This window comes from Hippopotamus amphibius, chromosome 6, assembly GCF_030028045.1.
Source record: "Hippopotamus amphibius kiboko isolate mHipAmp2 chromosome 6, mHipAmp2.hap2, whole genome shotgun sequence".
Taxonomy (NCBI): Eukaryota; Metazoa; Chordata; class Mammalia; order Artiodactyla; family Hippopotamidae; genus Hippopotamus; species Hippopotamus amphibius.
The window spans coordinates 39,220,333-39,239,507 of record NC_080191.1 but is presented as its reverse complement, the minus strand read 5'-3'; the positions used below and the strand labels follow the sequence as shown (position 1 = coordinate 39,239,507).

The window sequence follows — 19,175 nt, the reverse complement described above, 5'->3', positions numbered from 1 at the left end:
AGACTATTTTAACACGAAAGCACAGTGCAGACAAGACTCTATGAGATGCAGTGGGGAGACTTCCAGGAGTTAAAGAAGTTCCTGTATTCATGATGTTTATTATCAGCACATGAAAATAAAACATGAATCCCTTAAGAACCAATTAAAAAGCAACGTGAAAAAAGAAACTTGAAAAATAAGCAAATAACCAGCATATGGTATACATTCATAGAGGATGCAAAATAAAGGAGATTTGAGAAATTAACTAATATTTATTGAGTGCCTATTATGTTCCAGATGAGTAGTCTGGTTAATTTTACTTAATCTTCTTAGCATTCCCTATAACTCCTAAGATTAGAACCCCTGTTCCTCTGAGACATTAGGCAACTTCTTCAAGACCACAAGATTCAAAACCAAGTCTTTTTCTCTGTAGAGCCCATTCTCTTTTCCTTGTCTACTGCTGGCCAAGGGTTTCTTCTTCATGTTTATCTTGATTGGATTGCAGAGGGGCTGCTAAAAACAGGAAGTCTTGCACTCCCTAAATAAGTTCTGGAATTTCTTTTTTATTTGTATCTTTAAGAGATTGCTTTTACTATTCTTTCTGTTTAAACAATAAACAAATCGCTCACTTCCTCAGCCCTTTGTCATCAAGGGTGACTGTGATTGGTGTTTCAGATTGCAAATACAGACAGAGGCAATTCTTAAGAACTTACTAAGTCCCTGTCCCAAATACTGCTGAGGAAATACAGGTTCTTGAGTGTCTTAAGTTACAATATTTTTCCAGAATATCTCCCAGTAGCCTTTCTTTCTGACCAGCACTTATAGCTTGTTTCAAGAGTGTCTGACACTGCTTTTCATTGGGAAAACTTTAATATTCTTGTCATGCAGCTTAGCCTAGTGATTTTAGTATTATTAAATAGCAAGAATGTTAAAATCCTAAATCTAAACAATAGTTTTAACTACCTTATAAATATGTCACTTACCCTTATTTCCCATTAGTAAAATACACAAGCATTTGGAGGAAAGCCATGGAAATGGACAGACCATCAGTGACTCCCAAGGGAAGAAAGAAAACTGGAAATATACAAAATCCAACTACTGTTGGTCTTGATTGTTATGTAACTGGAATGTATATCTGAAAGTTGATGGAAGAGGAGATAAGAGCCCTAACTTAGGAAGATGAACAGAGGGTCTGGACTAGCTATCCATTCACACTCTGTTCTGCCCAACTCAGCTTCCTCTGTGTCAGAAACTGTTCTTATCACCTTACGAATTTTAGTTCACTGATCTTCACAACAAAATTGTGATATGGGTATTGTATTATACTCAATTAACAGATGAGAAAATTGGGCAGAAGTGTTAGGTAAATTCTGACACAGGGATCATACAACTAGAAATAGTTGTTATAAAATTCTCCATCTCCACATAGATTGCATACTGCTCTTCAGTTTTGATATTATATATCCCAGAACAAAAACTGTTTTTGAGAGTTTTCTTCATCAGCTCTTGTTTTAATTGTAAGACATTTGTCCTTATTTTTCACAGACTCTTGGGTAAATCAGACTTAGGTCGTAGGACTCCCTGGCTGACTCTGTTTGGATTATGACTTGTAAGCTAAGGGATCGTGCACCTTGTCTGATTAAATTCTGGAGTCAGAAAACTATTTTCACACACATGGACTTGATACAATGCAAGTTTCCAGCAGTCACCACTGAGCTTAGCCCTGGCTTTGCAGAGAAGGGCGAGGTACCTGCCAACATCCTTCATTCTTTTTTACCTGCCACCTTCTCCTATGGGCCCTGCTGGCAGATGTACTCTATTGTTGTGTTTAGAATTCTGTCATTTTTGCAACATCAGCTTAACTTACATTGTGGAATGATTTCTCCAAGGCCATAAAAAGACATTCCATCCTTTGGAGGTTTGGTACCAAGAAACAGAGAGAGCAGAATATAATTGAACATGTTATTTTCCTCAATATTATCTCTGTGAGATACAGACATAGGAGTCTAATTGTAGGTAGTCTACAATTACCAATGGGGAAACAGGGGGAGGAAGAGGATAAGTGGCAGAATAAGAATCTAATTTTTCTGTGTCCAGGTGAACTGTTTCATCCTCTGATTTCTTTAACCAGCACAAAATGAAGAGCTTAAAAAAAAAAAATCGTGATGAATCCAATGTGTGTGTCGGGGGGGGGAGGTCACAAAATAAAATTTAGCAAAAGAAGATGTAAATCCAGTGTCTTTAAATTTCATCTCTAATTAATTGGCAGGATAAATGATCCTGTATTGAGAAGGAGCCTTCAGGTACTGAGACTTGTGAATAGCGCAAACTAGGTCCCTGGGTACTCTTTCAGTGCTAATTTGTTTTACATGCCAAATGGAGGAGCAGTTTCTATTTGGAGTATAAAATCATTCACTGATTGTACATCTGTCATCTTTACTGATGGAAGAGGATTCTGTGTACCTTATGTCACTTGCTAAAAGAAGGATTCCTTCCTGTGAAGTGATTCTGATTCTTCCGTAAGTAGCTAAAAAACTCTGAATTCAATTTATTAGACTTTGTTTAAAATTTCACGGACTAGTGACTAGACAACAGATAAAACACTTTTTCATATCTGTTAGTTCTCTGTGTGTAAACACAGTGTATTATCTTTAGAAATTTTGCGGCATGCAAAAATAAATAGGACAATTCTATTCATTTAATTATTTATATGCTGGATTCTTAGGAATAGTTGACATGTAATTAAAAAGCTTTATCTGCTGATTTTATTGTCAATTTATTTAATTCTTAAAGGGATAATCCAGAAGTTACTTCTTCCCCAAGTAATGATTTGTTAACAAGAATTAATTCTTCTCTGGTTCAAACTCAAAGATAGCTTTATTTTTTCTTCCAGTATTATTGAGATATAATTGACATATAGTGCTATATAAGTTTAAGGTGTTCAGCATAATGATTTGACTTACATATATCATGAAATCATTACCATAATAAGTTGGTAAATATCCATCATCCCACATAACTACAAAAATTAGAGAAATTTAAAAAAATTTCCTTGTGATGGGAACTCTGAGGGTTTACTCTCTTAACTTTCATGTATAACACACAGCAGTGTTAATTACATTTATCATGTTGTATATTACATCCCTAATCCTTACTTATTTTATAGCTGGAAGTTTGTACCAATTCCCTCTCATAACTTTAAATCTCACTTTACATTTGACAACAGGTACGTTTTCAAAATGGAAGAGACACTTCTCAATAATTTCATACTTCCTACTGTGATATAACTAGCTTTTTCTTTGAGGAAACATTTTCTTACATCATTCTTCTCTTTTCTTAAGGATTTTGTCTCCACTAGTTTTGAAAGTGCTTAGACAAACCAGGGCTAATGGAAGTAACCTGTGGGACCCTGAATTCCATGCTGCATTTGATTTTCAAAGCACACTTGATTCAAATTACCCTTTAGTTCTTCCTCCAGATCTCATTTTCTAGTTAGGCAGATAATTTTTTTTTTTTCTTTTTTTTTGGTGGGGACAGGCGACTGGTTCCCAGAAAGAGAGGAGGAGGAGAAACCATAAATGAGCGTGGTCCTCAACCAGGATGCTGAAGAACACCCCACAACGTTCTGCTACCAGGTGAACGGGTCTTGCCCCAGGACGGTCCATCCCCTGGGCATCCAGTTGGCTATCTACCTGGCCTGTGCAGCAGGCATGCTGACTACTGTCCTGGGAAATTTGTTTGTGGTGTTTGCTGTGTCCTACTTCAAAGTGCTTCACACGCCCACCAACTTCTTGCTGCTTTCCCTGGCCCTGGCTGACATGTTTCTGGGTCTGCTGGTGCTGCCCCTCAGCTCCATTCGCTCAGTGGAGGGCTGCTGGTTCTTTGGAGACTTCCTCTGCCACCTGCATACTTACCTGGACACCCTCTTCTGCCTCACCTCCATCTTCCATCTCTGTTTCATTTCCATTGATCGCCACTATGCCATCTGCGAGCCCCTGCTCTATCCCTCCAAGTTCACAGTCAGGGTGGCCCTCAGGTACATCCTGGCAGGGTGGGGGCTGCCAGCAGCTTACACTGCCTTCTTACTCTACACAGACGTGGGAGAGAGAGGGCTCCGCCAGTGGCTGAAAGAGATGCCTTGTGTGGGCAGTTGCCAGCTGCCGTTCAATAAGTTTTGGGGCTGGCTAAACTTCCCTATGTTCTTTTTCCCCTGCCTCATCATGATCAGCTTATATGTAAAGATCTTTGTGGTTGCTACCAGGCAGGCTAAGCAGATCAGCAACTTAAGCAAACGCCTGGCTGGGGCTACCAAGCGTGAAAGAAAAGCTGCCAAGACCCTGGGCATCACCGTGGGCGTGTACCTCTTGTGCTGGCTTCCCTTCACCACTGACACAATGGTCGACAGCCTCCTTAACTTCACCACGCCAGCGCTGGTCTTCGACATCTTCATCTGGCTTGCTTACTTCAACTCAGCCTGCAACCCCATCATTTACGTGTTTTCCTGCCGGTGGTTCAGGAAGGCCCTGAAACTCATCCTGAGTCGGGAGATCTTCTCACTGCGGACAGCCACTATTGATTTGTACCAAGAATGACTGAATGCAGGCTAGGGGTAGGGTCTTGCGGGAAGGATGAGTGGACCTGTCAGAGTGGGATGTGTGGTGTCACAAGTTCGTGGACAGGCTTCCAGGGCAGCATGGTTTTTTAAGTGGCTGAGAAAAAAAAAGCATCTTAATTTGGAAAAATATACAACATTCTTCCTTCAATGTCTTTCTAGAATGTAGGAAAAGGAGACAGTGAAGTCGTCTAAATATTTATTGGATAAGTCAACATGCTATGCAAATATTAGGCTCCTCATTTATTACTGTCTTGAGACAACTAAGATGTAGAGGTGGAGGGAAAAGAGAACTGAGGTCAGATTTCTGAGTTCCTCTCCTGGTCCTGCTAACCTGGCAGCGCCAGGTCAGGCTACTTTGACAGTCTTTGACCCCTCCCCCTCAACACAGTTTCCTCATCAAAAAAAATTAAGGGTTTGCTCTCTAAGATGTCCTTAACCCCAAATATTGTATAATTGAACTTTGGAAAACATCAGCTGAATCCTAATTTCCCATCCCTTTTCATAATCATGGTCAAGTGTTTGAGTGTCTCTTTTTCAAAATGTTCCTTTTAAAAACCCTGTCTCCTCAGAACTCAGCTGCTAAACAGGTTGATAAGCCAGGTTTGTCTGTTTCAGTGCTCACTAAGTAAATGTACTATATTCCTGAAGGAATATTTTCTTCCTTTTTCTTTAATAATTGAATAATGAAAATATGTGGCATATTTGTAAAGTGATGATACTCCACATCTCACCATTTTAATATTTTCTCCTTTTTTAAAATCACATAAGTTAGACCTACTGTCTTCTCAGGATGGTGGTATATGATTTTCTTTGGTAAAACAAGTTATCTACACCACATACTTGCTCAGAATTGAATCATGTTTCTCTGGTGCTATTGCTAGGAAAGGTGTATCTTTTATGTACATCTTGCTTCTGTTTCTTCCTAAATCTTTTCCTACAGGTCTCTAGTCACTCTACTTCCACATTTCTCACTGATTTTTTCAGATTAATAATTGCTTATTTAGAAAACCTATTTCTAAATTAATTTGAGGTTCTGGAGTACAGATATATAGAAATGTAATTATAGATACAGATACAGACATAGATATATCAATAAAAAAGAAAGAAAAGTCATATTTTGGCAATGAAATTAGTTAAAATGGATTTATTTCTTTTACTTTTTTGATAGAAAGAACTTTTATTGATCCCACACTTATTCCTAAGAATATATATTTGTTGTAAACATATTTTTCAGTATATTTTTAATGCTTAATTCTTCTTTGAAAATAATTATTCTTTCTTTTGCATTTAACTCAAGCATTATGAGATGATTGTTACAAATGAATTATAAATTCAAATTTATCTTCATACATAGTTTTGAAAGCTTAAGAAGCTTGGAATGCTGTGCCTTAGATATAGCAATAAATCTAATTTGCAGAGTATAAGTTGGTCATTACTTCAAAAAACACATTTTCCTCTGCCCTTCCTAGAATAAGTCCACACCCATTCCCAATCCATTAGGCGTGGCGCTTCTGTCCTGGAAGTAAGAACACTCAGCTGCTTCACTAGGTGGAACTCTGCACATCAATCACTTCCACACAAGCAGGAAGCGATTCTGCTTCTTTCCCATCTTACTGCTTTCTATTAAGTGTAAAACGCTGCATTAGCCAAGACAGGCTCTAAGATGAAGAGAAAGGAAAGGTGGAAAGGAAAAGAACTAACATTTACTAAGAACCTATAACGTTCTGCATCTCAATTACTGTCCATAAATCCCGCAAGGTGGACGTTATCAACCTTCTGTTATAGATGAGGCATACAGAAGTTTGGTAATTTATTCTCTTCTTACTTGATAACCCTAACCTCTCTACTATACCTCTGAAATACTAGAGGAAACTGGATAAATAATAAACCTATGAGTAGGACTAAAAATTTTTTTTTTTTTTTGGGGGGGTACACCAGGTTCAATCATCTGTTTTTATACACATATCCCCGTATTCCCTCCCTTCCTTGACAGGACTAAAATTTAAAAGCAGGTAGGAGACTTCAGATTCTAGTGAACTGTAGAACCACTGGAATGTGAGTGTTATGGTCCATCACTTATGGACCAGGGTGGAGTGAGAAGAGGAATCACATCTGTGGCAGATGCCACAATGGGGAGCATGAGCTAATGGGTTCACAGGTCAGGTTTCTAACTCCAGGGAGGCCCAGCACCTTCATCATCCCTGATATAAAAACAGGGTGTAAGAGGCAAAACTGTTGCACCCAGAAAATCTGTTTAGGCCCCTGAACAAATGAGAATCTGTGTTCAATGATTGTCCCCGCAGATATGAGTAGAACATCCATAGTGATGCCTTTCTGTCCTGGCATAATAACCTTTACTCACACTCTTTTGCCAAGTGAGAATTAAATAAATTGAAGGCAAGTGTTCTTAATTTTTTTCTGCTTGGGTAATGACCATGGACTCTGTCTCAGAATAAGATGTTTAAGTAGAAAAAGAAATTTTTTAATATAGAATTATAAAAGAATAAAATTGTATTAGAATACAGCTATCAAAATATCTTTTAAATTGCCAAGTTTGTAGTATAATCACATATGTGCTTTATGAAAGCATTACTAGTTAACAAGATCTAAGCCCGGGGCAATAAATACTGCAGTTTCAGAGCAGTGATGAGCATAGATGAATCTCACAATATCTGCAACAGCTGTGCTGAAATACTAAATATTGATTTCTACTGGTGACAAAAATTAGAAGTAGTGTTAATATCACTGTAATTTTTGCCTACATTCAAAATGAAAAGAAGTGATAAATTTCAAGGAAAGATTAGTGAATATAAAAACATAGTATGTTTCCCATATAAGTTCATGGACACCCTGGTTAAAGGATCTCCTTTAGAATTTTTTTTAATAAAGTTATTTATTTTTTATTTTATTTTTGGCTATGTTGGGTCTTCGTTGCTATGCACGGGCTTTCTCTAGTTGCGGCAAGCAGAGGCTACTCTTCGCTGAGGTGCTCGGGCTTCTCATAGCAGTGGCTTCTCTTGTTGCAGAGCATGGGCTCTAGGCACGTGGGCTTCAGTAGTTGTGGTGCATGGGCTCAGTGTTGTGGCTCATGGGCTTTAGAGCACAGGCTCAGTAGTTGTGGAGCAGGGACTTTGTTGCTCCATGGCATGTGGGGGGCTTCCTGGACCAGGGATCGAACCCGTGTCCCCTGCATTGGCAGGCGGATTCTTAACCACCGCGCCACCAAGAAAGCCCTCTCCTTTAATTTAAAAAAAATTTTATTGGAGTATAGTTGATTTACAATGTTGTGTTAGTTTCAGGTGTACAGTAAAGTGAATCGGTCATACATACACAGGATTCTCCTTTAAATGTGAACATCAGTGCTCTCCTAAGTGTGATAGCTTTGTGATCGAATGTTAACAGAAGGCAGTGGCAGACAGACCTCACTATGACCTGCTGATTGCCTGCAGCCTGATAAAAGCTCCCTCAAGAGCGTTCCACTGGGAAATAGCTCAATAGCACAATCATTTCCTGGTGTTTTTGTGCTTGCTTAAAATTTGGGGGGTCCTTTTTAAAACTTCCTGTTTCACCAAACAGCACGATTTCAGGTTCCAAGATGGAGCCTTCTCATTTTGTATGAACCTGACCATTATTTTTTCTCCAACTTCTCGCAACTTAATTATATTGTTTTCTTACCATTTAGGCAAACCAGGTCACCACTCATCCCAGCTGGCAGCCCCTGTGAATGCATAGCACACAGGAATGAATGTATGTATATGTGTATGAGTATAAACATGAAACCCATATGTCATATACATGATCAAAGGTTTTGAGCAGGGCAATTTCCATAGCAAGAGTCCCTCTGTATTGCTTCTGAATAGCTCTGTTCTATACAGTTAATTCTGCAGGAGGCATTGGGAATCAAGAGGTCACACTAACAGTGGCCTACAAAGGATGAGAGAATCCGGCCCTTCTCCCACACAGAGCTTTACAATTTACATAGATTTTCTCTGCAACTCTGATGGCTGCAAAGTTAGAATTGTAAGGGAAAGGAAGAGGTTTCAAAAGAAGAATTAAGCCCCTAATTAGTGCCTAAACTTCTTTAAAAGTAGAACCTTTTTCTAGAGACAGAGGGGAAACCGATGATGGGATATTAGCTCTGACATCTAAACAAGCCAGAGCAGCATGCTATGTAATGAGCCACACACTGATGACTGGAGCACATACAGAGAGGTTCCCCAGATTCATAGCCCTTCCCAGGCCTGGAGGGGATTATTGTTAAGCATGTTATTCAAGCTTAGGGTACCATGGACATCTTTTTTTCCATTATGAGAAAGATGTCCATCTCACACTAGATGGAATGTACAAAGACGATCCCAACATATTCACATGGAAGCCAGACCAACTATACAGCATCCGGGAATGCAGATGCTATTATGAGAGAAAAGAGTGGGAATGACAAAATGACTGCTATTGTTGCATTTAACCAAATAATCATAAAATTCTAATCTGTTAAAATGGTAAATTATATTAATTGATTTTCTAAGATGAATGCAATTTCCATTCTTGGCATAGACTGAATCGAATGTATCAATATTATCTTTTTGTATATTGATAAGCTTGGTTTACATACATTTGGTTTCAAATATTTGCATCTTTATATGTGAGTGAGGTATCCTCTCATTCTCATTTTTCATGTGACCCCTGTTGGGTTTTAGTGTCAAGGCCATTCTACATCAAACAATAAATTGTAACTGGAGATTATTAACTATAAGTTTCTTTTCCCTGTTCACACATTGTACTACAGGGACTCCACTGTAGATAATTTTGGGTACGGGATTTGGCTGTGTTTCCTGGGGGTTTTGTCATTTACTCCTCAGACATTCTTGTGGGGGTGGGGGGAGTAAAAATAACTAATAAATAACAAATCACACACATCTCACTAACTTTGACAATGAGGAATCAATCCAACATCCAGACCAGGTAAAAAAAAATTTTTTTCTAAATTGCAAGGCAAGAAATTTATTGTGGCAAAAGCAAATCTGCAACAGATTGCTTAAAGTCTTATTGGATTTGGAAAAGTGTTTCCAACTATATTCTAAATAATAATAATATAAATACTAATAATTATGAATAGTAGTATTGATTGAGAACTTAAATTCAGTATATTATTATTTTATATGTTCAGAGCTTAAAATTACAATGGCTATATGACAGGGCATTATGAAAATATCTGATAACTATAACAGGGGAATTAGGTAAGAGATTTTTCTCTTTCTTCAGAAAATAGAAAACTGCTCTATTTTGTGTGATTGAAAAAGGGCAGAACTTCTCCACGTGGTTACATGCTATTTACAGCAGCACCATGAGCAGCAGCTCATCTCCTCCTGCAGCTGTGCAGCTCTGCTACGAGCATCCGAACAGATCCTGTGTGAAAACCCCCTACTCGCCTGCATCCTGCGTGATTCTGTACATAGTGTTTGGCTTTGGGGCTGTGCTGGCTGTCTTTGGAAACCTCCTGGTAATGATTTCAATCTTTCATTTCAAGCAGCTGTACTCACCCACCAACTTTCTCATCACCTCTCTGGCCTGTGCGGACTTTCTAGCGGGAGTGACCGTGATGCCCTTCAGCATGGTCAGGTCCGTGGAGAGCTGCTGGTACTTTGGAGCCAGATTTTGTGCCCTTCACAGTTGCTGTGATGTGGTATTTTGTTACTCTTCCCTCTTCCACTCGTGCTTCATCTCCATCAACAGGTACATTGCTGTTACTGACCCTCTGGTCTATCCCACCAAGTTCACGGTGTCTGTGTCAGGAATGTGCATCAGCACCTCCTGGAGTCTGCCCCTTGTGTACAGAGGTGCTGTGTTCTTCACAGGCGTTCATGAGAATGGGACAGAGGAATTAGTACGTGCCCTCAGCTGCATTGGTGGTTGTCAGATTGTTATAAATCAATTTTAGATTTTGATAGGCTTTCTATTATTTTTCACACTTACTTTTGTCATGGTGATTCTGTATAGTAATATTTTTCTTGTGGCTAGACAACAAGCTAAAAAGATTGAACACCTTAGTAGCAAAGCAGAAGGATAAGGGACATACAAAACCAGATTGGCTAAGGGGGAGAAAAGCTGCTAAAACCCGTGGATATCACGGTGGTAGCATTTTTGATATCATGGTTACCGTACATGATCAATTCCTCTGTTGATTCTTTTTTTGGGTTTTATAACCCCTTCATATGTTTATGAGATATTTTGCTGGTTTGGTTTTTATAACTCTGCTCTAAATCCTTTGATTTATGCTTTATTTTACCCTTGGTTTAGGAAAGCAATAAAAGTTATTATAACTGGCCAAGTGTTAAAAGACAGTTCATCAACCATAAATTTATTTCCTAAGGAGGCCTAATTTTCAAATTGAGGAATTTATTGATTTATCTGGAATTTCTCAATACATTGCACAAAAAATGCTCCATCCAACTGGGGAGGAGAAATAATACCTCAATTTCAGGACCATCACCTTTATGCTTTTACTTTCTTAATGGGTGAACATCTTTAAGCATTTGGCAGAAATATATTAGCTAAAAATGTCTGACACAAAGTTCATGTTTTCTAGTTTCCTCAAATCTGCACACTTTCTTGCTTTGTTAGTTGTGAATTATTTTCCTTTTCCAGGCCTCCCTTTAAGGCTGACTTTTCTGTGACTTTCAAAAGTTTCCTGGTTCAGTGCTTCCTGTGAAAGTCTAGAAATCCCTGCCATTTTTTCTGGACTCAGTTAACTTTGCTTCCATTTTCAGAAACTTGTTTTTAGGAGGATGGTTTTTCTGGAGCACGTAGGAGGTCCCTGAGTCATATACATCAGTCATTTCAGACTCTCAGAACTGAACTCATAAGTTATAATTTGGGGACTTTTGTAAATGTGTTTTTTGTAAGTGTGGGAATAACCATGAGCAGATGGTACAACTTTCACAACAGTGATTGTCTTTTTTATGTTTCTTTTTCTCATCCCATGAGATGTATTTTACCTGCCAGTCATGACAGAGGGCAATTTTTTTTTTCTGTAAACAGTATCCAAAATTTGTCCATTGTCGATGACAAGAATAACAATGTATTGTAAGTTACGGGAAAAGGGTGGATTCTTCACAGATTAGCAACTAGGTCCACAGCTTCTTGGAAAAATATGTTCAACACCTTTTGCTTTATCCTTCACCCTTCAGGGTCTGCTGGGTCTGAATCCTGATTATAGGTCTAGAGGTGAGGAAAGGTGTTAGGGGAGGTCCTGAGGAGGGTCAGTGGTGCATTGTTAATGCAGCCACCTCAGGGGAGGCCACTATGCCTTCTTCAGACAAAGGAAGACTGAGCTCCTCAGGCAGTGGTGGCAGGCCTGCCTCTTCTGGCAGAAAAGGCTTCACAGAATTAGGGATTGGAGGTAACGAGTTTCATTAGGACCTGCCGATATGACATCCTCCTAATTTTAAGAATCCCTTTCCTTCCTAATCAATGCCAGAATTTTAGTGAAAGAGGCTCTGGGAATTTGAGAATTCCATTTGCATTTTAATTCAGCGTCCTACAGAATTAGACTTGGAGTTTGGTTTTCAGAAACTCAGTTCTTTGTCTCTAGGAGATAAAGGGTTCTTTCAGGGCTTTCAATGAAGCTTTCTGGTTACTTATATGAACACTGAGCTGGGCCTTTAAAGCCTTTAGAGCTCATTGTCCCCTAAGTTCTTCAGAGCAGTTGAAGGAAACTAACCAACCCATCACATGCCTCATGTTTACCAAAATGTTTAATGCAGCCAGTGTTTGGTCACCCAGAGCCTTCTCTTCTGTAGGCACTTGATTACAGGTGTCTACAGATAATAAGTTGGGTAAACGTTTTTCCACATTTGACTTTATTCTCTTGATACTTGTTTCTAATTGTTCTCATTACATTTTGTTTCTCTGTTGTTCCTTTCTTGTTTTATTTTTTGCTAAAATAACCCTTTTAGTTTCCTTTTTTTGTTTTTTCTATTGGCCTGTTAACCATGGAAAGATAAAATATGCATTTGGCTAAGTAGACTCAATATTATTAAGATGTACAATCCTTCAATGTTGGGAAAATATAATGATTTAAAATATGTATGCAGCTATTTGCAAAGCATCTAAATTCATAGACCATACGTGACAAAATTAAAGGGAGAAATGAGAAAATTTACTGTTCTGATCAAATATTTCAGTGTCTCTCTCCATAACTGTTTTATAGATTCAATTTTATAATAATTGACACCACAAGGTTTTTTTTTTTTTTTTTAATTTACAAGGTGATTGTAAAAGTTTTGTAAAAAATACAGACGTAGAATGGCCAAAACAATTTTGGAAAGGACAACAAAGTGGAAGACTTACACAACTTTGCTTTAAGACTTACTGTAAAGTTTCAGTCAAGACAATAGGGTATTGACCTAAATGTAGAAACAGAGATTAACAGAATAGAAGAGAGTCCAGAAATAGATCCACACAGATGTTATGGATTGATTTTTGACAAAGAGCAAACATCATTCACTGGAGAAAGACAATCATTTCAAGAAATGCTGCTGGAATTACTGAATACCCATATACCACTCCTCTTCCTCCGAATAAACCTCAGACCCTTCCTTACAGCATATTTAGAATTACTTGTAAGATAATAGGAATCATAAAATACTAGAAGTAAAATTACAACAATTCTAGAAGAAACATGGAAGAAAACAGGTGTGACACTGGATTAGGCAAAGGTTTCTTAAACAAGAAACAGAAGCACTAACCATTCAAAAAATAGTAAGTTGGACTTCATTAAAAATAAAACCTTCTACTCTTCAAAAGACACTCTCAGGAAAATGAAAAGTCCAATAGTCATAAGATATGTCTTGAAAGAGCTTGTGCCCAGTAAACTCAATAATAAGAAATTTTAAAACAGGTAAAAATGGGCAATAATTTTCACGGACTGTTCACCAAAGTGATTACATTAATGGCCAATAATTAACATGAGCAGATTTTCAACACCATCATTCATTAAATTAAAAACATAAGATAGTACTATACACCATCTAGAATGGTTAAATTTTAAAACATGTCAATAGCAAGTGTTGAAGAGGACTTGAAGCAATTGAAACACTCATAGATTGCTGCTGGAAATATAAAATCGTACAATTACTTTAGAAGATAGTTTGTATTTTCTTGTACAGTTAAACATATATTTCCCATACAGTCCCGCAATTCCACATCTAGGTATTTACCAAAAAGAAATGAAACTGATGTCTATGCAAATAATTATATATGAATGTGCACAGCAACACCTAATAACAGCCCTAATGTGAACAAGAGTCCAAATGAATATCGACAGGTATATGAATGAAACAATCGTGGTACGTTCATACGATAAATTGCTACTTAGCAAATAACCAGGAATGCGCTCCTGATATACCCAATAAATGGGTGAATCTCACAGACCCTGAGCTGAGGTGCTGGAAAGAGTGTATTCTATACCTTGACTGCAGTGGTGGTTACATGCGTGGATACAATTATCATAATTCATCAACCTGTACACTTTAAAAGTGTGAAATTTTCAAATGTGAAGTATACCTCAAATTCAGAAAGCTGATTTTTTAAAATGACCAGAAGTCATGCATCAGAAAAATCTTTTTCAAAGTTTAGGCTGAATTCTGTTCTACAGCTCTTAGAGCAAAAGAAAATTTGTCAACAGTAAAATCCAGTGTATAATACAGGAATATTCACATTCCAAAGATACTTTCTTCATATTATTTCTTTAATATCTTCCCAACAGTTTCCATTTAGAAACAACAAAACCCCTCCATCTCCAAAAGCAAAACCTTACCAGGAGCTGCTTTTTAGGTGTGTGTACAGTTCCTTCATGTATTTCCATGAGGAAACATTTTGGATTCTACATCCACAATTTTCCAAATCAGAATTATTAAAACTAAACCTGAAACATTCTAGATTTTAATATATAATTCTGTATTTTATCTCTTTACACAAACCAGTATAGTAAGAGATTAAGAACTTCTTTGAAAGAGGTTTCGTGACTAACAGGAATCATCAATCAGGGATTCTTACAAAAATAAAATTTCAGGCTCCCATAATTAATAAGAATAAATGATACAGCTTTCAAGTTACGGACAAAAGTTTTTAAGAACAGATACCATTTCCATTTCTATTTCAAGGAAAGGTCAAATATCATCAAGAAATTAGTAGGGCATAAACTTATTTTTAACATAAACATAATCATTATTTAAAATTTCCTTTCTTTCCACACCTCCCACTATGGGGATTCAATCTTAAGAGCTTTGGGTATTGGAATCATTTAGTTCCTTTCCTGAGGGGACAGAGTGTTTTGGGCATCATCCCCACTCTGATAAATCAGGAAAAGAATGCTAATAAAATGTAGCATTTGAACAAGCTTTGTGTAACAGCTCCTTGAAGACCAATGCTTCTCAGATATGAAGTACTAGGTAATTCAAAGAAATAAATTGTTAAAAATTTAAATAAACAGCATTTTATGTGATGATAAAACAACTGTCTTTTCATTTGGAAGTGAATTATTTTACAAAATGAGGATACAAATCACTTTCTAAATGTGAAAATAAGGATTTAAACTTACAAAGAAATGGAGACAGAATATACTAGCAATTTCTAACATATTGTATTTATCTTTTTTTTTAAAGGACTTTTCTAAACCTGGAATGACATCCTGGGCCACAGAGAGGGACACTTTCTCCAGGGATCAAAACCGAGAATCATGGGCAGTGATTCGCTCCCCCCTGCAGCTGTGCAGCTCTGCTATGAGCATCTGAATGGATCCTGTGTCAAAACCCCCTACTCACCAGGCCCCCGCCTGGTCCTGTACACAGTGTTTGGCATTGGGGCTGTGCTGGCTGTATTTGGAAACCTCTTGGTGATGATTTCAATTCTCCATTTCAAGCAGCTGCATTCTCCAGCCAACTTCTTGATCGCCTCTCTGGCCTGTGCTGACTTCTTGGTGGGAGTGACTGTGATGCCCTTCAGCACAGTGAGGTCTGTGGAGAGCTGCTGGTACTTTGGGCAGAGTTACTGCCAACTTCACTCCTGTTTCAATGGGTCATTCTGTTATGCTTCCATCTACCACTTGTGCTTTATCTCTTTGGACAGGTACACTGCGGTCACTGACCCCCTGGTCTATCCAACCAGGGTCACTGTGTCTGTTTCTGGCATGTGTATTGCCTTCTCCTGGCTTTTTCCAATTATTTATACTTTTTCACTTCTTGCCTCAGGTGCAAATGCATCTGGGCTGGAAGATCTAGTAAGTGCTCTCACCTGTGTGGGAGGCTGTCAAATTGCAGTGAATCAAAGTTGGGTATTGGTAAATTTTCTAATATTTTTCATCCCCACTCTTGTGATGATAATTGTTTACTCCAAGATTTTCCTCATTGCTCAACAACAGGCTAGAAAAATTGAAAGGATGAACAGTAAGAGTGGGAGATGCTCAGACAGTTACAAAGACAGAGTGGCCAAGAAGGAGAGAAAAGCAGCCAAAACGCTGGGCATTGCAGTGCTAGCATTTCTGATTTCCTGGTTGCCATACTTCCTGGATTCAGTAATTGATGCCTTCCTAGGTTTCATCACTCCCACATATATTTACGAAATACTGGTTTGGATTGCTTATTATAACTCAGCTATGAACCCCTTGATTTATGCTTTCTTTTATCCTTGGTTTCGAAAAGCCATCAAACTAATTGTCACTGGCAAAGTATTTAGAGAGAATTCCTCAACAACAAATTTATTTTCTTAGTAGTTTCTGGTCTTAGTTTGGGAGAACTGAAAATAGACTCACTCTGGACAGATAATGAGGAGAAAAAAACTGATCATAAAAGTGTAAGATTTTCTAATGTAAAATAACTAAATTGCAATTCAATCGTGCTCTGAACGCTTAAATTCAAGTTAATAGTTCTCTGTTAAATATCACCTTAAAGCCCATTTGTAGCAGGAACAGCACAGCCTTGGAGCCAGAAGAGCCTAGACTGAAATACCCACTCTGCCATTAACACTGTGATCTTGGGTGGCTTAGCTCTCTCAACTTCATGGTATTTCTCTGGTTTATAAGCTCTCGCTTGTAGTACTCATGACAAAATTTGAGAGAATACATGTAAAGGACCTAATATATGTTTGTTATTCTAAATCTTCCCTGTAATTACCTTATATTAGTTCAATCCCTGCCTATATCTTCTTTTTCTTCCTTTATAACATTTTTTTATTAAAATGTAAATGCAACCAGGAGATAGTAAGGTGGTGGCTCTTTGCTCAGGGAGGGCGAAGCAGTGCGTCTGCACTGTCAGGTGTTGAGATTTGCAAGTTCCACATTGTGATTTCAGAGTTAGGTAACATCAATCAAGAAATAGCTCTTTATTGACTATAATATCAATTCAATTATTTACATTGTGGTAGATAACTGGCATCATAGATAATATTTATTTATCCAGTGAGCATCTTCCTAAGTCTGCTTATAAAATTGTATTAGAGTTCAGAACCAGTTAGCAGATGTTTAAAGCAGGGATTTTAAAATTGTCATTCATTATGTTATTTATTTTAAAATGTATTTTGTATTCACTTAATTATACAGTGTTCTAAAAATAATTTACAGTGGATTTTGAGGATACACTTGAAGGCATAACTTAAAAATGTGCTCAAAAAAAGGAAAGAAAACTGAAGTGAAGGGCATAGAACAAAGCCAAGACAGAGGCTGCAAAATGCATTTTCTTAGGATCAAGAAACTTGGTTCTAAGGCAAAAAAAAAAAAAAAAAGGAAATGAATTAGTTATGTAATTCACAGTGATAAACCAAGTCAATTATTTCAGAGAACTGTTCTTGGTACTAAGACTGGTGGGTGCTCTGTGTCCATGAACAATGTAAATAAATTCCTTAATTCTATTCTAGCTTTAATTTTGTTTCACTTAGATACTGAGATTGTAAAATTAGATTATTACATCTTTGTGGCAGGTGTGAATACATATCAAACTATTCTTGCTATATTTTAAAATTTTCTAGCTTGATGTAAATCAACATTACCTATTAGCACATCATTTCTGACTCTCATTACACAAATACTTTGAATTGGTAAACATTTCTGGGAAGAGTGTATTATTTCTGATTATACTATTTCTATGAGAAACTCTGTTTATCTGATTTACAGATGATTAAAGGCATCCCAACCTGCATAGTACAGTTTATTCACAAGTCTTCATTTCTAACACTGAGCATAACAACTTTATTTTGATTCCTGTGGTTTCAGTATAGTAACTTTTTCTAATCCTGTTTTGCAAGTTATTAATGGAGTAAAATTTATGTTTTGAGGCAGGATAAGAAAATTTAAGCATTACATGCTGCCTGCCCATATTGGGGCCTCCCTAATGTGCATCTGCTTTATACGTTAACCAGACTTCCTCAAGGCAGGAATGACTGCTCGAATTTAAAGATTTTTTTTCCCTTTTTCTGATCCCAACAATGTAGCTTCTTAGAAGATAATCTTCTTTTCCTAATCCTGTAAAGGGTTGTGGTGTTTCTTGTGCAGTATGTGCTTATCCGGACTATGTATCTTTAGTGAACTTTATGTAAAATGTCAGTGTGTCATTTTGACGTATGATCCATTGTCTCAAAAATGTAGATGACTGTGCTTTCTGAAAGGTTGTCTCCCGCGCTATAATCCTCAGGTTGGCTTGAGTAAAATCTTCTATTTCTTCCTTAGATCAACTATTGATTCATTTTTTCATGGACACCATAGAATCATAATACTGCCTCATTTTAAAGAAAAAAAATGCTAAAATCAAAGTTTTTAAAAAATCTGCTGATATCATAAAACTTGTAGATTCAAATGAACATTTCTAATATCTACTTCAATATACTTACACTTGTCTTCTTTTTCAATAGCCTTTTTAATACATTAGACAAATCATCTAACTTTACAACTTCCTTTCCCATACTATCTATACTATACTAACCAACATACTGTCTTGTTTTTATAAATATTTGAAAACTTTCATATAAAGAAACACAGGATTTCCATGTACACATTGCTATATTTAAAATAGATAGCCAACAAAGTCATACTGTACAGCACAGGGAACTCTGCTCAATATTCTGTAATAACCTAAATGGGAAAATAATTTGAAAAAGAATAGATATATGTATATGTACAACTGAATCACTTTGCTGTACACCTGAAACTAACATAACATTGTTATACTCAAATACAAAATAAAAATTTTTTAAAAATCAGAAAATTATGCACAAGCTGATCACATACTCTGGGATGCCCCTTCTTCAACTTTGCCTTTAAAAATAATTTGCTGGAATCCTTCAGGGAGCTCGGGGTTTTTGAGCAGCAGCCAGCTGTTCTCCTTGTATGGGTGCCTTACAACAAACATTGCACTTTCCTTCACCACAGCCCGTTGTCAGTAGATTGGCTTTACTGTGAAGGGGGAGAGGACCCAAGTCTGGTTTGGTAACATAGCCATTTTAACAGATGTGAAGTGATATCTCATTGCTGGTTTTGATTTGCATTTCCCTGATGATTAGTGATGCTGAGCATCTTTTCATGTGCCTATTGGCC

General features: G+C 37.4%; 2 protein-coding genes and 1 pseudogene across 2 annotated transcripts; all 3 read left to right on the top strand.

Annotated features, from left to right (window-relative positions):
- Positions 1–3,557: 3,557 nt before the first annotated feature.
- On the top strand, positions 3,558–4,571 carry TAAR5 (trace amine associated receptor 5). The gene has a single exon (XM_057740291.1). It carries the CDS (start codon positions 3,558–3,560, stop codon positions 4,569–4,571), a length of 1,014 nt encoding a protein of 337 aa, XP_057596274.1.
- Positions 4,572–9,938: 5,367 nt separating this feature from the next.
- Positions 9,939–10,973, top strand: LOC130854886 (trace amine-associated receptor 6-like; annotated as a pseudogene).
- A 4,321-nt stretch (positions 10,974–15,294) lies between these two features.
- Positions 15,295–16,361, top strand: LOC130855659 (trace amine-associated receptor 7a-like). Its single transcript, XM_057739539.1, has one exon. The coding sequence runs from the start codon at positions 15,333–15,335 to the stop codon at positions 16,359–16,361; it is 1,029 nt and encodes a 342-aa protein (XP_057595522.1). The 5' UTR covers positions 15,295–15,332.
- The last annotated feature ends 2,814 nt before the right edge of the window (positions 16,362–19,175 follow it).